Source organism: Cetorhinus maximus, chromosome 11, assembly GCF_964194155.1.
Source record: "Cetorhinus maximus chromosome 11, sCetMax3.hap1.1, whole genome shotgun sequence".
NCBI lineage: Eukaryota > Metazoa > Chordata > Chondrichthyes > Lamniformes > Cetorhinidae > Cetorhinus > Cetorhinus maximus.
This window is the reverse complement of record NC_135889.1, coordinates 24,945,730-24,966,099: the sequence shown is the minus strand read 5'-3', so window position 1 is coordinate 24,966,099 and position 20,370 is coordinate 24,945,730. Positions and strand designations below refer to the sequence as shown.

Genomic DNA, 20,370 nt, shown 5'->3' with positions numbered 1-20,370 from the left:
AGACCAACATTCCATTTGCCTTCCCTATTACCTGCTGAACATGTATGTTAGCTTTTTATTTTAAATATTTGTACTGTACCCAGTGACAGCAACAGACCTGTGCCCACCAGTACTGTACTGCAGACTTTTATGACACACCTGTAACTCACCTACACAACTCAAATTACCCTCAGGGTCTGAAGGACTAAAGCTGGAACTGTAGCACTTGATGTGCAAGTTGAGAGTGAAATGAGTGAAAATTCTTCAACTGGTGTAGAGTCTCACTCCTGATTAAATATAGTCAGAACACACACCGATGTTTCAGTTCTCTTCCCAACCCACACTATATATGGAAATATACAAATTCCACATCTGTCCTCTCAGGGAATAGTTTTTAAGGAACATCTCTGTTAATTTTGATAGTTACTCCTTCTCTAGATTTAGATTGAAAAAAATATTTTACTCACTTCAGTATCTGTTGGTCCTCCCTTTGCCTCGGGATGGAACTGTGCAGTAAAAATGGGTTTGCTCTCATGTACGATTCCCTGAAACAAGAAAATTAACTTGTTGTTATTCATTTAATAGACTCACATTCCCAGTTAGTGACCAAAGCAGTCTTATCTTGTACCAGCAGCGTAGTTTCCTCATTTCTGTCCTTTTAGTCCCCAGCACCTCATAACATACACATTTAAACTGACAGCAAGGACAACTCTGAGACAACACATGTCTCTCTTTGACAGCACCTCTCTCCCTATTCCCTCCCTATGGGTGTACCTACACCACATGAACAGCAGCAGCTCACCACAACCTTCTCAAGAGCAATTCAGAATGGGCAGTAGCTGCTGGCTGAGCCAGCGGCACCCACATCCCATGAATGAAAAAATAATAAAAAACCTCTGTCTGTTCTGTCGTCTTCTCTTCAAACAGAGAACTAACTCTCACCAGCATCCTGCTTGGTTGCTAACACAAAAACCTTCTTTTCCTGCTCTTCCCTGAAGAGCTGCATTGTATCTCTCTCTGTATCTGTGGACAACATTTAATGTTTGCAATGGGGGTCTTGCCCATCAGCTGGAGAACTGACAGAAACCCCTGTCACTTCTGTTGGGAAAAGCCCACCACATTAAGTGCTAATCAGTCATTAATTGACAGCATCAGGTTTCCCCGGGATTAAGAACCCCCAGGGCTGAAAATCCCATCAACTAAGAGTTAGCACTCCATCAGCACCACCAGGAGCTTGATCAGGCACTGAATGCCTTTGAACAAAGGAGAATCCCACCTTCCCCATCAGGTTTGCTTTTCAGGCTTTCCGTATAGCAACTCCCCCATCCATGAACCTTTCTGCCCCAAACTTAATCAGGTGGAGGAGGGAAGGTGGCAGGGTCCCCACATTACACACTCTCGCCTAATTAAATGCCCACCTGCCTCCTAACTCAGAGGGGGCATTAAATTCTACCCCATGTCTTTCTCCAAAAATCAGCTGTCCCTTTTGCGTGTCAAGGTATGAAAATTGTCACTTGATTTTCAATTGCTTTTGGTTTGGGTTTCTTTCCCCATAACAAGCAGATCACATGGGCCGGTCTCCAGGCACAGGTTTAGCAAGACCATCACCTCTCCCTATCCAGAACATGCTGTTTCACTTTAAATTAAATAAAACATTTCAAAACGTAACCATCTTGTAATGTCCCGCATTCAAAACAACATTAAATCCCAACCTATGCTATTGTACCCTAGAATTCAAGATTTATGGGAGTGAAGTGAAGTTTCCTATGGGCACGTAACTGGAAAGTTATAGATGAAATTAGGCCTACTTGTGAACCCAGTTTGTCAATGTCTGTTTCCGCTGCCTACTTGTTCAAATGTAAAATGATACTTCCAAACCATCAAATCGTTTTTCATTTTTACTGGTATTTATACTGATACTAAAAAATGCTTTGCAAGAACAGGATCCACGAGGATACAAGAAAGAGGAGCAATAAAATGCCAGAACAGGACTGTTTCTTGCTACACCTAGGCCTGAGCCTTCTGGTTGGCATGTGGGGGCGAGCCTCGCTTCCCAATGTGTAAAATGACGCACGGTGATGTCAGGCATGCATCCTGACATCACCACGAGTCATTCTGATCTTCAGTTCGGCGGGTGCGCACCCAAGTCAGCTGTGCGCCCGCTGAACTGTCAAAGGCCTATTAAGACCATTTAAAAACTAATTGAAACAATTAACAGGGCTGCCCATCCAACCTTAAGGCTGATGGGCAGGCGAAGAGCCCAGGCGGCCTTCGCATTTATCATGAAACCTCATCCATGGGTGAGAAGAGGTTTCGTGAAGGATTTATAAATCAAATAAATTTTTTATTAAAATTCATTGACATGTCCCTGTTCATGTGACACTGTCACATGAGGGGACATGGATGAAATTTTTTTTTTTCTTTATTTACATTTTTCATAATGAAAGTAATCTCCCTGAGGCAGCACTGTGCCTCAGGGAGATTTCTGCACTCTTTCGCGCACATGCTCAGCGCTTCTGGGTCTGTGTCATGCTGGGTGGGCCTTAATTGGCCCACCCACGTAAAATGGCGGCGCGCAGCTGATCATGGGCGGCGATCGGCTGTGCACCTGCCTGCGCCTGCTCCCGTTCAGCCTCCCCAACGGGGAGAAAATTCTCCCCCTAATCTTCTGGACTTCACACCTATTTTGAATCAGCAAAACCACAGAAAATTCCTGTGTGCCTTTTTTACCTTGGGGCTGGTGTGATTAGAATTAGCTGAGAGGAGTTGGGTGTGGTGGGTTGCAAAGATTAATGGCTGTGGCTATTTCCGATAATGGTTGGTTGGACCAGATTTCTGATTGGGTGTGTTTTATCCTCAAAGAGGACCAAAGGTTTGTCTAGAATGCGTAATTTGATCCAGTCATTGTCAGGCAGACTAGCCTGATTCTGGAGCAAACAGTGCTTCTGTGTTTGTGCTGTATGGCTGAGGAGGGTGAAAATCATATGAGAATGGTGAAAAATGTGGAGCTATCATTAGTTTATCTTATCTAGTGTTCTGCAATTGTAATTGGGAGTTGGCTGGTAAAACAAAAGTCTTTATACTCCAATTCATGGGCTAACTTTGTGCTTTTTTACAACAATCTTATTTCAGAATGAAGGGAGCAACATCAATACTATAACTTCAAGCCAGAAACATGAACTAAAATCTAACAATGTAATATGGCACAGGTGTAACTGCAGCAGCAGCACCAAGCAGCCGTCCTGGTCTGACATGGCCTTCATCAGCCACCACAACATCCTAAGTGGCCGTCAACACATTCAAATGGGCAACAGGCCCTTTTCTCTGCAGCGCAGCCTGTGGGAAAGACTTCATAAAGACAGGTACCCTGCGTGAACGCCAGAATGTTCGCACAGCGGAGAAGTCCTTCCACTCCAACATGTGCGGCAAATGCTTCCCATGCTTCAACCACTTGGCAGACCAACCTGGAGCACACAACTGGAGCCAGGCTCTTCATCTGCTAAATCCACATTCAATGCTGACGACTTCCAGGAACACTCCCTTTCTAACTGTATACAACTGTACCACCACCTCTGACAAGCTTGTCCTGCCAGTGGGACAGGACATAACCAAGGATGGTGATGGTGTCTGGGACATTGTCTGTAAGGTATGATTCCATGAGTATGACTAGGTCAGGCTGTTGCTTGGCTGGTCTGTGGAACAGCTCTTCCAATTTTGGCAAATTTCTCCATACCTTGGTGAGGAGGACTTTGCAGGGTCAATTGGGCTGGGTGTGCCTTTGTCATTTCCATACCTAGTTCTATGTCAGGTGGTCTTTCCACTCGCCTCACAGGCAGACTGACCGACCTCCACTCGCCTCACAGGCAGACTGACCGACCTCCACTCGCCTCACAGGCAGACTGACCGACCTCCACTCGCCTCACAGGCAGACTGACCGACCTCCACTCGCCTCACAGGCAGACTGACCGACCTCCACTCGCCTCACAGGCAGACTGACCGACCTCCACTCGCCTCACAGGCAGACTGACCGACCTCCACTCGCCTCACAGGCAGACTGACCGACCTCCACTCGCCTCACAGGCAGACTGACCGACCTCCACTCGCCTCACAGGCAGACTGACCGACCTCCACTCGCCTCACAGGCAGACTGACCGACCTCCACTCGCCTCACAGGCAGACTGACCGACCTCCACTCGCCTCACAGGCAGACTGACCGACCTCCACTCGCCTCACAGGCAGACTGACCGACCTCCACTCGCCTCACAGGCAGACTGACCGACCTCCACTCGCCTCACAGGCAGACTGACCGACCTCCACTCGCCTCACAGACCAACCTCCACTTGGATCAGCATTAACTTTCCGAATTTCTTGATCTATATGGTTCAGCTACTTATTGGGCTTATTAAGTCAGATAACCCTCAAGGAGTCATAATGAATCTTAACGCATTATTTTAAAATATGTGATATTCCTACGAGAGCACTTGCTCATCTGGCAATCCTTTTCCTTGTCAATCTCTGCTTACCTCATTGGTGCCATCGTTAGCATTTACAAACATCGCCTTCCATCCTTCTGGCAGGGATGAACTGTCGATGGCATATCCATGATTCTGTGCAGTGATGAATGCTTGGCCATTCATTATATTCATCACAGGCTGATTCTGTCCTCTGTGGTAGAAAAACAATAGTTGGTAGGCAAGTATTTTTAGAAATAACCATCAGCAAATCCAAGCACTTCCAGGATTATTCTCCACTCCCTGCCTCATTTCATACCATTTCTCAATTCCTAAACAAGTCAGCTCTTTCTGCCTTGGCCCAGTGGGGTAAGTACATTGACAGGAGTAACTGAACGGTAACCTAGATCACTACTGCTGCTATGCAAGTGCCTTAGTGGTGGTTGAACTCTGCACACTTGGGCAACAGAGATAAAGCTTCAAATTCAGCTGAATATAAGACTCGACAGCAAGGCACAAACAACGCCCCCATTTATAGAGTTTTGAATGTGCTAAGTACAAAAATTCAAACATGCTGACTTATTTGCTGGACGCACAGATTCTGTGAGAAGCAAGTTTGGGCAGATCCAGCCCATTTCCTGGTCGACTATAAGACCAATTACTTTAAACTCCAAAACTCCAGCACCCCAACGAGGAAATTACAGCCTTTGAAGAAACAGCATCATTCAACAAACTGGTCAACAATCCTCCAATGCAATCATTTTGATCCTGCCCCAATATCACTATAGTTTCCTATTTTCTGCCTCCCTCTCTTCTTGAATAGAGGGGTTATATTTGCTACTCTCCAGTCTGATAGTGGTACAAGTATTTTTACCCTGCTTCTTTCAAACCACTGGGCCTGGATTTTCCTCTCCATTGGCCTGTGAATATGTTAGAAAGCATCAAACTTAATGAAAAAGCTTATAACCGCGCAAAGATGAGTGGCAGGTCAGATGGTTGGTCAGAATATAAAGAACGGCAGAGAATGACTAAAAGGTTAATCAGGAGAAAGAAATCAGAGCATGAGAGGAAGCTAGCTAGAAATGTAAAAGTGGATAGTAAGAGTTTCTACAGGTATTTAAAAAAGAAAAGAGTAAATAAAGTGAGTGTTGGTCCTGTAGAGAGCGAGAATGGGGAGTTAATAGTAGATAATAAGGAAATGGCGGGTAAAGTGAGCAAATGTTTTACTTCTATCTTCACTATGAGGATACAAAGAGCATTCCAGTAATAGCTGTAAATCGAGAGGTGGAAGGGAGAGAGGAACTTGGTGAAATTACAATCACTAGGGAAGCGGTGCTGAACAAATTGATGGAGCTGTGGGCTGACAAGTCTCCGGGTCCGGATGGACTTCATCCAAGGGTCTTAAAAGAGGTGGCTCATGAGGTAGTTGATATGTTGGTGTTAATTTTACAAAATTCCCTAGATTCTGGAAAGGTTCCATCAGACTGGAAAGGAGCAAATATAACCCCTCTATTCAAGAAGAGAGGGAGGCAGAAAATAGGAAACTATAGGCCAATTAGCTTGACGTTTGTCGTGGGGAAGGTTGATCAAACGTTTAATGATCAACAGGTTATAGCTGGGCACTTAGAGAAACTCAACGTAATTGGGAACAGTCAGCATGGTTTTGTGAAAGGGAAATTATGTTTAATCAACTTATTGTTGAGGCAAAGATAACAGGCATAGGGTACCTTGGTTTTCAAGGGATATTGGCGATCTGGTTAAGAAGAAGAGAGGGGTGTATAGCAGGTATAGGCAACAAGGAGCAAATGAGGTACTTGTAGAGTATAGAAAATGTAAGAAAATACTAAAGAAGGAAATCAGGAAGGCAAAAAGACATGAGGTTGCTTTGGTAGATAATGTGAAGGTAAACCCGAAGAGTAAAAGGATGGTAAGGGACACAATTGGTCCCCTTGAAGATCAGAGTGGTCGTCTATGTGTCGAGCCTCACGAAATGGGGGAGATCTTAAACAGTTTTTTTGCATCAGTATTTACTCAGGAAACTGGTATAGTGTATAAGGAAGGAAGGGAAACAAGCAGTAGTGTCATGGAACATATAGAGATTAAAGAGGAGGAGGTGCTTGCTGCCTTACAGTGAATAAAGGTAGATAAATCCCCCGGGCCTAACATGATATTCCCTCGGACCTTGAGGGAGACTAGTGTAGAAATTGCAGGGGCCCTGGCAGAAATATTTTAAATGTCCTTAGCCACGGGTGAGGTGCCAGAGGATTGGAGGGTAGCTCATGTTGTTCCGTTGTTTAAAAAAGGCTCCAAAAGTAAACCAGGTAATTACAGGCCAGTGAGCCTGACGTCAGTAGTAGGTAAATTATTGGAAGGTGTTCTGAGAGATCGGATATATAATTATTTGGACAGCCAAGGGCTGATTAAGGATAGTCAGCGTGGCTTTGTGAGTGGTAGGTCGTGTTTAACGAACCTTGCAGAGTTTTTTGAGGAGGTTACCAAGAAAGTAGATGAAGGAAAGGCTGTGGATGTTGTCTACATGGACTTTAGTAAGGCCTTTGACAAGGTCCCACATGGGAGGCTAGTTCAGAAGGTTCAGACACTTGGTATCCATGGAGACTGGATTCGAAATTGGCTGTGTGGGAGAAGAGAGAGAGTGGTAGTGGATGATTGCTTCTCAGACTGGAGGTCTGTGACTAGTGGTGCGCCTCAGGGATCTGTGCTGGGACCATTGCTGTTTGTTGTCTATATCAATGATCTGGATGATAATGTGGTAAATTGGATCAGCAAGTTTGCTGATGACACTAAGATTGGAGGTGTTGTGGACAGCGAGGAAGGCTTTCAAAGCTTGCAGAGGGATCTGAACCAACTGGAAAAATGGGCCAGAAAATGGCAGATGGAATTTAATGCAGAAAAGTGTGAGGTGTTGCATTTTGGAAGGACAAACCAAGGTAGGACATACACAGTAAATGGTAGGGCACTGAGGAGTGCGGAGGAACAAAGGGATCTGGGAGTTCAGATACATAATTCCCTGAAAGTGGCGTCACAGGTAGACAGGGTTGTAAAGAAAGCTTTTGGCATACTGGCCTTCATAAATCAAAGTATTGAGTATAGGAGTTGGGATGTTATGGTGAGGTTGTATAAGACATTGGTGAGGCCAACTTTGGAGTATTGTGTGCAGTTCTGGTCGCCTCACTACAGGAAGGATATCAGTAAGATTGAGAGTGCAGAGAAGATTTACTAGGATGTTGCCGGGTCTTCAGCAGTTGAGTTACAGGGAAAGATTAAACAGGTTAGGACTTTATTCTTTGGCGCATAGAAGAATGAGGGGAGATTTGATAGAAGTTTACAAAATTATGAGGGGTATAGACAGAGTAAATGCGAGTAGGCTCTTTCCACTTAGATTAGGAGAGATAAACACGAGAGGACATGGCTTTAGGGTGAAAGGGGAAAGGTTTAGGGGGAACGTTAGGGGGAACTTCTTCACTCAGAGACTGGTGAGAGTGTGGAACGAGCTGCCATCTGACGTGGTAAATGCAGGCTCACTCTTAAGTTTTAAGAATAAATTGGATAGATACATGGATGGGAGAGGTCTGGAGGGTTATGGACTGGGTGCAGGTCAATGGGACTAGCAGAATAATATTTCGGCACAGACTAGAAGGGCCGAATGGCCTGTTTTTCTGTGCTGTAGTGTTCTATGGTTCTATTGGAGTTCTTTGAAGGAGTAACACGCGCTCTGGATAAAGGGGAGCCTGTAGACCTGCTGTACTTGGATTTCCAGAAGGCATTTGATAAAGTGCCACATCAAAGATTATCACGGAAAATAAAAGCTCATGGTGTAGGGGGTAACACATTAGCATGAATGAAAGATTGGCTGGCTAGCAAAGAAAAGAGTATGCATAAATGGGTCTTTGTCTGATTGGCAGGATGTGACGAGTGGAGTCTGTGCTGGGGCCTCAACTTTTTATAATTTATATCAATGACTTAGATGAGGGGAGTGAAGACATGGTAGCTAAATTTGCAGATGACACAAAGATACTTGGGAGATGGTGGTGTAGTGGTAATCTCATTGGACTAGTAATCCAGGAACTCAAGCTAATCCTCTGGGGGCACAGGTTCAAATCCCACCACAGCAGCTGGTGGAATGTAAATTGGGGAACAGATAGGCATTTCTGTGGCCGCAGATGTGACGCCAGGATGTTGTCTCCCTTGTGCCAAGATCAAGGATATCACTGAGCGGCTACAGGACATCCTGAAGGTGGGGGGGGTAACAGCCACAGATAGTGGTCCATACTGCTACCAACGACATAGGTAGAAAGAGGGATGAGGTCCTGAAAGCAACAAATAGGGAGCTAGGAAATAAATTTAAAAGCAGGACCTCAAAAATAGTAACCTCAGGATTATTCCTGGTGCCACGTGCTAGCAAGATCAAGAATAGGGAAATAGACCGGATGAATGTGTGGCTGGAGAGATGGTGTAGGAGGCATTTAGATTCCTGAGGCATTGGGACTGATTCTGGGGAAGATGGCTGCATGGTGACCAGGGCTGGGAACCGAAAATCCAAGGGTACACGATATTTAGGAAGGACAGGCAAAAAGGAGAAGTGGCGTTGCTGGTTAAGGATGAAATCAATGCAATAGTGAGAGGGGATAATAGCTCAGAAAATCTAGATGTAGAATCAGTCTGGGTGGAGCTAAGAAGCAACAAGGGGTGGAAAACATTAGTGGGAGTTGTCTATAGGCCTCCAAACAGTAGTGGTAAGGTAGAGGACAGTATTAAACAGGAAATTAGAGATGCATGTAACAAGGGTGCTACAGTAATCATGGATGACTTTAATCTACAGATAGACTGGACAAACCAAATTAGCAATGATACTGTGGTGAATTCTTGGAGCGTGCACAAGATGGTTTTTTAGATTAGTATGTTGAGGAACCAACCAGGGAACAAGCTATCCTAGATTTGGCTTTGTGCAATGAGAAGGGATTAATTAATAATCTTGTTCTGCGGGGTCCTTTCGGGAACAGTGGCCATAACATGTTAGAATTCTTCATTAGGATCGAAAGTGAAGTAGTCTGATCTGAAACTAGGACCCTAAATGCAAACAGAGGAAACTATGAAGATATGAGGTGTGAGTTGCTTAAAGTAGATTGGGGAACTTCATTAAAAGATGGATAGACAATGGCTAATACATAAGGAACGAATAAATGCATTGCAACAGTTATACACTCCTTTCTGGTGCAAAAACACAATTGGAAAAGTGGCCCAATTATGGCTAACAGAAGAAATTAAGGATAGTATTAGATCCAAAGAGGAGTCATATAAAATTGCTAGAAAAAGTAGCGAGCCTGAGGATTGGGAGCAGTGTAGAATTCAGCAAAGGAAGACCAAGAAATTGATTAAGAGGGTAAAAATAGAGTGAGAGTAAACTTGCAAGGAACATAAAAGCAGAAAGCAGTCTGTAAAAGTTTCTATTAGTATGTAAAAAGAAAAAGATTAGTGAAGACAAATGTAGATCCATTACAGTCTGAAATGGGAAAAATTATAATACAGAGCAAGGAAATGGCAGAGCAATTAAACAACTACTTTAGTTTTGTCTTCATGGAGGAAGACACAAATAACTTCCTAGAAATGCTAGGGAACCAAGGGTCCAATGGGAAGGAGGAATTGAAGGAAGATAGTATTTCTAAAACAAGAGTGCTGGAGAAATAAATGGGACTGAAAGCTGATAAATCCCCAGGGCCTAATAATCTACATCCCAGGGTACTAAAGGAGGTGGCCATGGAAATGGTGGATGTGTTGGTTGTCAACTTCCAAAATTCTGTAGATTCTGGAACAGTCCCAGCAGACTGAAAGGTGGCAAATGTAACCCTACTATTTAAAAAAGGAGGAAGGGAATAAACAGTGAATTACAGACCGGTTAGCCTAACATCAGTTGAGGGAAAATGCTAGAGTCTGTTATAAAGGATGGGATAACAGGACACTTCAAAAATAACAACGGGATTAGACAAAGTCAACATGGATTTTTGAAAGGGAAATCATGGTTGACAAACCTACTGGAATTTTTTTGAGGATGTAACTAGCAGAATAAATAAGGGAGAACCAGTGGATGTGGTATATTTGGATTTTCAGAAAGTGCCACATAAAAGGTTAGTGTGCAGAATTAAAGCACATGGGGTTGGGGGTAATATATTGGCATGGATTGAGAATTGATTGGTCAGTAGGAACAGAGAGTAAGAATAAATGGGTCTTTTTTGGAGTGGCAGGCAGTGACTAGTGGGGTGCTGCAGGGATCAGTGCTTGGGCTCCAGCTATTCACAATATGTTATCAATAATTTGGATGAGGGAACCAAATATAATCTTTCCAAGTTTGCTGATGACACGAAACTTGGTGAGAATGTGAGCAGTGAGGAGGGTGTTAAAAGGCTTCAAGGCAATTTAGACAGGTTGAGTGAGTGGGAAAATACATGGCAGATGCAGTATAATATGGATAAATGTGAAGTTATCCACTTCGGTAGGAAAGACAGAATGGCAGAGCATTATTTAAATGGTGATAGATTGGGAAATGTTGATGTACAAAGGGACCTGGGTGTCCTTGTACACCAGTCACTGAAAGCAAGCATGCAGGTACAGCAAGCAGTTAAGGAGGCAAATGGTATGTTGGCCTCCATTGCGAGAGGACTTGAGTATGGCAGCCAGGATATCTTACTGCAGCTGTACAGGGCCTTGGCGAGACCAAACCTGGAGTATTGTGGGCAGTTTTGGTCTCCTTACCTAAGAAAGGGTATACTTACCATAGAGGCAGTACAGCAAAGGTTCACTAGACTGATTCCTGGAATGGTGGGATTGTCGTACGAGGGGAGATTGGACCGACTAGGTCTGTGTTCACTGGAGTTTAGAAGAATGAGAGGGAATCTCATTGAAACGTATAAAATTCTGACAGGACTGGGCAGACTGGATGCAGGGGTAATGTTTCTTCTGGCTGAGGGGTCTAGAACAAGGGGTCACAATCTCAGGACACGGAATAGGCCGTTTAGGACTGAGATGAGAAGAAACTTCTTCACTCAGAGGGTGGTGAACCTGTAGAATTCTCTCCAACAGAAGGCTGTGGAGGCCAAGTCACTGAATATATTTAAGAAGGAAATAGATAGATTTCTAGACTCTAAAGTGGTAGAGGGAGAGAGTGGGAGTATGGTGTTGACATTGAGGGTCAGCCATGATCATTTTGAATGACAGAGCAGGCTCAAAGGGCCAAATGACCAACTCCTGCTTCTACTTTCTATGTTTCTAGGTAGGAAAGAATGTTGTGAAGGGAACATAAAGGGGTTACAAACAGAGTGAGTGGGCAAAAATCTGAAGATGGAGTATAATGTGGGAAAACGTGAAGTTGTTCAGTTTGGCAGGAAGAATAAAAAAGCAGAGTATTACTTAAACAGAGAATGGCTGCAGAATTCTGAGCTGCAAAAGGATTTCGGTGCTCTAGCGCATGAGTCACAAAATGTTAGTATGCAGGTGCAGGTAAAATGTTAGTATGCAGGTAACTAAGAAGGTTAATGGAATGCTATCCTTTATTACGAGAGGAATTGAACATAAAAGTAAGGATGTTATGCTTCAGTTATACAGGGCATTGGTGAGACCGCATCTCGAATACTGTGTGCAGTTTTGGTCTCCTTATTTAAGGAAGGATGTAAATGCGTTGGAGGAAGTTCAGAGGAGGTTTACTAGATTGATACCAGGAATGAGGGGGTTATCCTATGAGGAAAGATTGGACAGACTGGGCTACTTTCCACTGGAGTTTAGCAGAGTGCGGGGTGACTTGATTGAAGTATTTAAGATCCTGAACGGTTTTGACAAGGCAGACATGGAAAGGATGAGTGGGTGAGTCCAGAACTAGGAGGCACTGTTTTAAAACTAGGGGTTGCCCTTTTAGCACAGAAATGAGGTGAAATTTTTTCTCAGAGGGTTGTGCGACTTTGGAACTCGCTGCCTCAGAAGGAGGCGAGGTCATTGAATATTTTTAAGGCTGAGGTAGATACATTCTTGTTAGGCAAGGGAATCAAAGGTTATTGGGGATAGATGGGAATGTGGAAATCGAAACACAAACAGATCAGCCATGATCTTAATGGATGGTGGAGCAGACTCGAGGGGCCGAATGGCCGACTTCTGCTGTTATTTCTTATGTTCATATGAGTTCCATCTTCCACCTAGGCTTCGACAAATTTTGGGATGGTGGTAACTCAGGCAGGGAGAGATCGCTACCAGTGAGAGATTGGCCAACACCACCCACATTCCCCCAACCCCCACAGGAAAATTTTAGCTGTGTTTAAAAGGGGCATGAGAACATCAAAGGCCAAAGGAAGGATGGGCAGATTTTAGGGCTTGGAGTGGGCTTATCAAGGTAAAGATCTGAAGCCTAACTGGTGTTCACTGCTAGGTACCCTTTTAAAATGGGCCACAGCAATAGGGGCAGAGAGAGCGTGAATGACGTGGTGTGCGATTGGTGTCGAGGAGATCAGACTGGGTAGGGTGGCAGGTTCATTCCCTGACAAATATTAGTGATGCATTTTGGTTTGAGGTAAAGATTCAGCGGTTTCCAGGGTCAGTTCCCTGATGTTAGCACATAAATTATTGATTTCATGAGTTGCCATGGCACGAACCAAACTTTGGGTTGCTCATCAAGCATCACCAGAAATGCATCACATCACACTCAACTATACACAAAAAGATCTGAAAAGGAGGCAGAAAAAGAACAGACCACAGCAATTACTTATACAGGAGGCAGCGCATGATTTCCAGTACCTGTTTCCCATTGGCAGTTTGTAGCAATTGGCACCAGCAGCTAATGCAGTCAGCTGGTTCCCCATACAGATACCAAACATCGGCTCAGGACGATTGCTTTTAATTACCTAAAGAACAGTATAAAAACCACCAATTAAAGGACAAGGATGGCCTAATGTGCTCCTCCAGAAATGAGGCAGTGCACACGACTGGAGCACTCGACACTACGTTACAAACAATTGACCACTTTATAAAACATTTAACTGACAGTTACATCGAAAAAAAGATATGTTTACATTGAAGGAATGAAGCCCACACCTTGTGTACGTTTGCAACCAATTGTTTTGCCAACGTGGGATCTCCTGGGCCATTGGATAGGAAGAGTCCATCATACTCCATATTAGTAAAATCATAATCCCATGGAACTAAATGTAATTCAACACCTCTCTGAAAAGAAAATAGCACCATTTATTGTCACATTCCTTGGGCCTCATTCAAAGATCATACACTTGGTAACATATTGAAAATTGGTACAAATGTGCAGTTGTACATATCTAAAAGGAAGGATTTCCTCTGGCTTCGTATCGCAACTGTTCTCCTTAAGTGCCACTTCAACTCAAAGTAGGTAAACGTCATTGCTGCAAGTAGCAGGGCGCTTCATAGTTGCCTTTTCAGGCGTGTGCAATGATAGGTGATCTCAATAGATCAGCACTTCGGCGGCTTGGTGGTGAGGTTCTCCGCAGTTGAATAGCAAAACAATTCACTGGCTGGGATCACAATTCAAGAATGATGAGAGATCAGAGAATTTGGGACCCTCCCCTAGAAACCAGATCAGTACAAGTCAACACCAGGGTATCCCTGGAAATCAGACAAGTCCAGGATACCCATGGAGACATCCGAGGTGGTATTACATTGAAATCACGTTGTGCTAATATTTGCACAAATGTTGTTGCATTCTTAGCAGACAATGACATTTCACAAAAGTGGAATGAGTTTTCAGTCACTTTTCCTGAGGTATGGCCTGTGTACTTTACAGACAAATATTGGGACAATAATGGCCCATCCACAAAGCATACCCTCCTATCTACCAAAGGAAACAAAGATATTTACTAAATCCCACTGTAATAGAAATTGCAGATTCTAAATGCCTCCCAGTGCAATGCAGCAACAGTGTGGTCATAATTCAAAGTGCTGTTGGCTGAGGGACAGATGGAGATACCTTCACAAGAAGTCGGATTATGTTGTGCTTTATACCACAGTCTACTGCGACGATTTTGATTGGATTCCCTTTCCCGTAGATTTTAACTTCCTGTCGAAATACAATGAGTTGTGTCACATCTAACACCAATTCATTCAAACAAAATGTTCACCAGTAAAATTTCAACGTTAACAAGGTGGAACTGCATCACATGTACAAGCACTTTACATACTCCTCACTCCATTGAGCACAAATTCAACGTCAGATATTCTTTTCAGGTTTCTTGCCCTTATCAAGGGATTTCCCACAAGCACAATAAAACCATCATGATAATTCCAGCTCTCAACCTAGATGCAAGGTGTAGTGGGGAACTTCTCAATCCTAAACCACATCAAGGAGAGCTCCCCATGCCCACCACAATGTAGCTCCCAATTCCCAGGCACCCACACATCCTGCCACACTTCAGTCCCCATTTCCCAAAATCCCCATCTCCTTGGTGCCCCTCCCTCCCACACTGCAGCCCCCAACCCCACATCACTTGGAAAACAGTGGCAGAATCGGACAGTCAGCATGGATTTATGCTTGACAAATCTACTGGAATTTTGAGAGGATGTAACTAGTAGAGTTGATGAGGGGGAGCCAGTGGATGTGGTTTATTTGGACTTTCAGAAGGCTTTCGACAAAGTCCCGCATAAGAGATTAGTGTGTAAAATTAAAGCGCATGGAATTGAGATGGATAGAAAACTGGTTGGCAGACAGGAAACAAAGGGTAGGAATAAACAGGTCTTTTTCCGAATGGCAGGCAGTGACTAGTGGGGTGCCGCAGGGATTGGTGCTGGGACCCCAGCTATTCACAATATATATTAATGATTTAGATGAGGGAACTAAATGTAATATCTCCAAATTTGCAGATGACACAAAGCTGGGTGGGAGGGTGAGCTGTGAGGAGGATGCAGAGATGCTTCAGTGTGATTTGGACAAGCTGAGTGAGTGGGCAAATGCATGGCAGATGCAGTATAATGTGGATAAATGTGAGGTTATCCACTTTCGTAGCAAAAACAGGAAGGCGGGTTATTATCTGAATGGCTATAAATTGAGAGAGGGGAATGTGCAACAAGACCTGGGTGTCCTTGTACACCAGTCGCTGAAGGTAAGCAAAATATAAGCAAAATACTGCGGATGCTGGAAATCTGAAACAAAAACAAAAATAGCTGGAAAAACTCAGCAGGTCTGACAGCATCTGCGGAGAGGAACACAGTTAACGTTTCGACTCTGTATGACTCTTCATCAGGACTAAAGAAATATAGAAATGTGGTGAAATATAAGCTGGTAGGGGGGGTGGGGGTGGGACAAGTGGTGCTGGATAAAGGGCCAGTGGAGACAAAGGAGAGATTGCCAAAGATGTCGTAGACAAAGGGACAAAGGGGTGTTGACGGTGGTGATATTATCTAAGGAATGTGCTAATGGTGACATTAAGGGTAGAAAGCAGGACAGACAAGTGGCAGATGGCCCTAGTGGGGGTGGGGTGGGGGGAAGGGATCGAAATGGGCTAAAAGGTGGAGATCAAACGAAAGATTTAAAAATAGGTGGGAAAAGAAAAATATATTTAAATTTGTATTTTTTAAATATATTTTTCTTTTCCCACCACCTGTTTGTCCTGCTTTCTATCCTTAATGTCACCATTAGCACATTCCTTAGATAATATCACCACTGTCAACATCCCCTTTGACCTTCTGTTTACGACATCTTTGGCAATCTCTTCTTTGCCTCCACCTATCACTGGTCCCCTATTGAGCTTTACCTGTCCCACCCCCCTCTACCAGCTTATATTTCACCACATTTCTATATTTCTTTAGTTCTGATGAAAAGTCATGTGGACTCGAAACATTAACTGTGTTCCTCTCCGCAGATGCTGTCGGACCTGCTGAGTTTTTCCAGCTATTTTTGTTTTTGTTGCTGAAGATAAGCATGCAGGTGCAGCAGGCGATAAAGAAGGCAAATGGTATGTTGGCCTTCATAGCTAGAGGATTCGAGTACAGGAACAGGGATGTCTTGCTGCAATTATACAGGGCCTTGGTGAGACCACACCTGGAATATTTTGTGCAGTTTTGGTCTCCTTATCGGAGGAAGGATGTACTTGCTATAGAGGGAGTGAAGCGAAGGCTGATTCCTAGGATGGCGGGACTGACATAGTGAGGAGAGATTGAGTCAGTTAGGATTATATTCACTGGAGTTCAGGAATGAAAGGGAAGCTCATAGAAACCTATAAAATTCTAACAGGACAAGACAGGGTAGATGCAGGAAGGATGTTCCCAATGGTGGGGGAGTCCAGAACCAGGGGTCACAATGTGAGGATATGGGATAGACAATTCAGGACTGAGATGAGGAGAAATTTCTTCACCCAGAGAGTGGTGAGCCTGTGGAATTCACTACCACAGAAAGTAGTTGAGGCCAAAACATTGTATGTTTTCAAGAAGGAGTTAAATATAGCTCTTGGGGCGAAAGGGATCAAAGGGTATGGGGAGAAGGCAGGAGCAGGCTATTGAGTTGGATGATCAGCCATGATCACAATGAATGGCAGAGCAGGCTCGAAGGGCCGAATGGCCTACTCCTGCTCCTAGTTTCTATGTTTCTATCACAAACCCTCCTGGAATCACCCCATGGCAATGAGGAGTTTAAGATTTGCAAATCTGTCAAAGTGGTTGGAAGCAAATTACAAGCTGTTCATCAGAAAAATCTTTAAAAACAAATTGAATGCTAAATAAGACTTACCTTGGTTGATATTTCTGCCATCAGATTTCGCAGGTTGGGATCCACAAATTCTACAGGGTCACCTTCAAACTCAATTTTACCAAGAATTGTTCCCTGTGAAGGAAGAATTTGTTTAAATGCATGAAATGACTCAAAGGAAAATTCAGTTTGTTGTGAGAATTTCAAAAAGGCCATCATACTGATTACCTTATCCCGGACAATCTTGGTGAGCATTCTGGTGTCTATCCCGTAAAGGGCTGGGATCTGCTCAACAAGAAAACATGTCCCATGAAACAACAGATTTTTAACACCACCTAGAACATACTCCATTTTTGTCCAAAATGACATTTCCTTCCCAATTCCAGCCTTTCTCCATCAGTCTCAATTTGAAATGCCATTTATAATAATACTGCCAGCTGAGACCTGACCTACTGGGCTCTCACAGCTATAGTGTGCTGGGCAACATCTCAAAAAGTGCAACGGCGCTGTTTACATTTTTTACAGTCGTGACCTTCAGGTCTCTGGTTTAGGCATTTGGTTGTCAACCATTCAAAGCAGGAGGATCTGAGGCCCCCGATACAGGCACAATGTAGATAGGCCACACAGACCAGGGAAATCTCAGGCTTTAGGTCTAGGCACAGTCAATGGTCATTCAGGCCAGAAAGATCTTAAGCTCACAGAGTTAGCTGATTTCAGCCAGGCAGCAGTTTAGGTACCAAAAATGGCTTTGGTGGGCGTTTGGAAGGGTCTATTGTTACTGAGTGAGGGGAGGACTGAGTTCAACTGTTCTCCACAGTGGAACACCCTGATGCTCATCAAGGCTAGCACAATGACCACTTGGACAATTTACTGTACAACAATTAGCAAGACCTCAAGTAGCCCAGCATAGAGTCAATGCCTGCCGGACACAGGGGGAAAATAAAATGCTGATAATTCCTAACTTTCTCAACATCCTTTGGCAAATAAGGAGATCTCACAGGGGCAAAGAAGGGAAAAAAAGAGTTGCAGTCTTTAAAAAGGAGTAATTTTGACTCCAGATGAGGTATTCTATTCCCTCTGGAATGGATTACCTTAGTCTAGTAATGGTTTGGAACATTTCAGAAGGCCTCAAAACTCCCAGCTATTGTTACCTTCCCTGAAGCTTACTAGAGGCCTAAGGAGACGAATCCCAGGATCTCCTCCAACACGTTGATTTGATGTTGGGAAAAAGTGGCATATCAGAAGATCTTCCAATAGCTCCGCTTTTGGAAATGGTTACACCAAAGAACAAGGTTCTTCCCACATTCCAGACACAGGTGGCTATTCTGCCCCTCAGTGACACTGTACGCTTGTTTGCTGTCATGCTCACATGACACTCCTGTGTCATGATCACATGTCTTGCAGGTGACTCTCTCCATTGTGTGTCTCTGTCTGTCTGTATATGTAATGGTTGTACTTAAAGTTGATAGGCCACCAGGACCGGATGAGATGCATATGAGGATACAGAGGAACTAAGGGCAGGAATTGATCATAATGTTCCAATCCTCCTTAGATACAGTGGTGGTGCCAGAGGACTGGAGAATTGCAAAGCTTCAAAGAAGCATGTGAGAATAAACCCAACAAATACAGGCCAGTCAGTTTAACCTCGATTTTGGGAAATCTTTTAGGAACAATCTGGGGCAAAATTAACAGTCACTAGGGCAAGGGTGGACTAATTAAGGAAAGCCAGTACATATTTGTTCAAGGCAAACTTGATCGAGTATTTGACGAAGTTACAGAGAGAGTTGATGAATGTTTCATGTAATGTGTATGGACTTCCAAAGGGCTTTAGATAAAATGCCACACAATAGATTTGTCAGCAAAGTTGAGGACCATGGAATCATAGGAACAATGGCAACACGGATACAAAATTAGTTGAGTGACAGGAAACAGTGGTGATAAACAATTGTTTTTTGTGCTGGGTGAAGGTTGTTCACCAGGGATCAGCACGTGGACGAGTACTTTTCTTGACCTATATTAATGACATAGATTTGGGTGTGCAGGGCACAATTTCAAAATTTACCAATGACACGAAACTTGGAAATATTGTAAACTGCAAGGAGGATGGTAAAAACTTCAAGAGGACATAGACAGACTAGTGGGATGGGGGGAACACATGGCAGATGAAATTTAATATGAGTGTGATTCATTTTGGTAGGATGAATGGGGGGGGCAACACAAAATAAAGCGTACAACTCTAAAAGGGGATGCATGAACAGAGAGATCTCGAATACGTGTGCACAAGTTGCTGAAGGTGACAGGGAAAATTGGTTAAAATGGATCTTTATAAATCGAAGCATACAGTACAAAAGCCAGGAAATTATGATAAATGTGTATAAAACACTGGTCTGGCCTCAACTGGAGTATTGTGCCCAATTCTAGACACCACACTTTAGGGAGGACGTGAAGGCTTTAGACAGAGGCGCAGAAAGGATTTACAAGATTGGTTCTGGGATGAGGGACTCCAGGTAGGTGGATAAATTGGAGATAAGTTGGGCTGTTTTCCTGGGAGAAGAAAAGGTTCAGAGGAAATTTGATAGCAGTATTCAAAATCGTGACACAGTAAATAGAGACAAACTTCCCTTTGGCGAAAGAGTTGAGAACTGGAGGACAGATTTAAGATGATTAGCAAAAGAACCAAAGATGGCATGAGAAAACTTATTTATAGTGGTTAGGATCCAGAATGCACTGCCTGAGAGTGTGGTGGAGGCAAATTTAACTGTGGCTTTCAAAAAGAAATTGGACAAGCACCTAAAGAAATATTCAGGGTTATTGGGAAAGGGTGGGAGGAGTGAGAATAGCCGAGTTGCTCTTGCAGAGAGCTGGCATGGACTTGACAGCCCGAATGGCCATTTCTGTGCTGTAACCATTCTATGATTTAATGATTATGGGTTGGGGTGCAGACTCATGGATATCAGCACTAAGTTTTAACATGTTTTAATTAGCTAATAAAAAAGTGATACTTTACACATGGCTTCCACTCTACACAAGAGGTATCAGCAGACTCTCTGCTCCAACAACCCACTCCTAAAAACAAATTCTCTTTTGCTTTCGCTCTTTTGCTAAGTTTATGATTCCAGTTACTAACTCAGCAACCAGGGGACATAAGGTGTGTTTCAGAAACACAGAGGAAGTTTTGACAGAGTTAAAGCCATACTGTACCACTTCCAAAGATCATTTGGACTTTTGACAACAGTTTCT

The 20,370-nt window shown here is 43.6% G+C and overlaps 1 protein-coding gene across 1 annotated transcript in view; it reads right to left on the bottom strand.

The window, feature by feature from the left end:
- The window catches only part of cps1 (carbamoyl-phosphate synthase 1, mitochondrial), a 206,628-nt gene that overhangs the window by 139,358 nt on the left and 46,900 nt on the right, over window positions 1-20,370 (bottom strand). The window contains exons 5-11 of the mRNA XM_078551685.1: window positions 17,359-17,415; window positions 17,173-17,265; window positions 14,422-14,511; window positions 13,521-13,649; window positions 13,224-13,330; window positions 4,503-4,644; window positions 447-524 (exon numbers count right to left, since the gene is read on the bottom strand). Of these exons, the coding sequence (XP_078407811.1) occupies window positions 447-524; window positions 4,503-4,644; window positions 13,224-13,330; window positions 13,521-13,649; window positions 14,422-14,511; window positions 17,173-17,265; window positions 17,359-17,415 (696 nt within the window). The remainder of the gene's footprint in view (window positions 1-446; window positions 525-4,502; window positions 4,645-13,223; window positions 13,331-13,520; window positions 13,650-14,421; window positions 14,512-17,172; window positions 17,266-17,358; window positions 17,416-20,370) is intronic.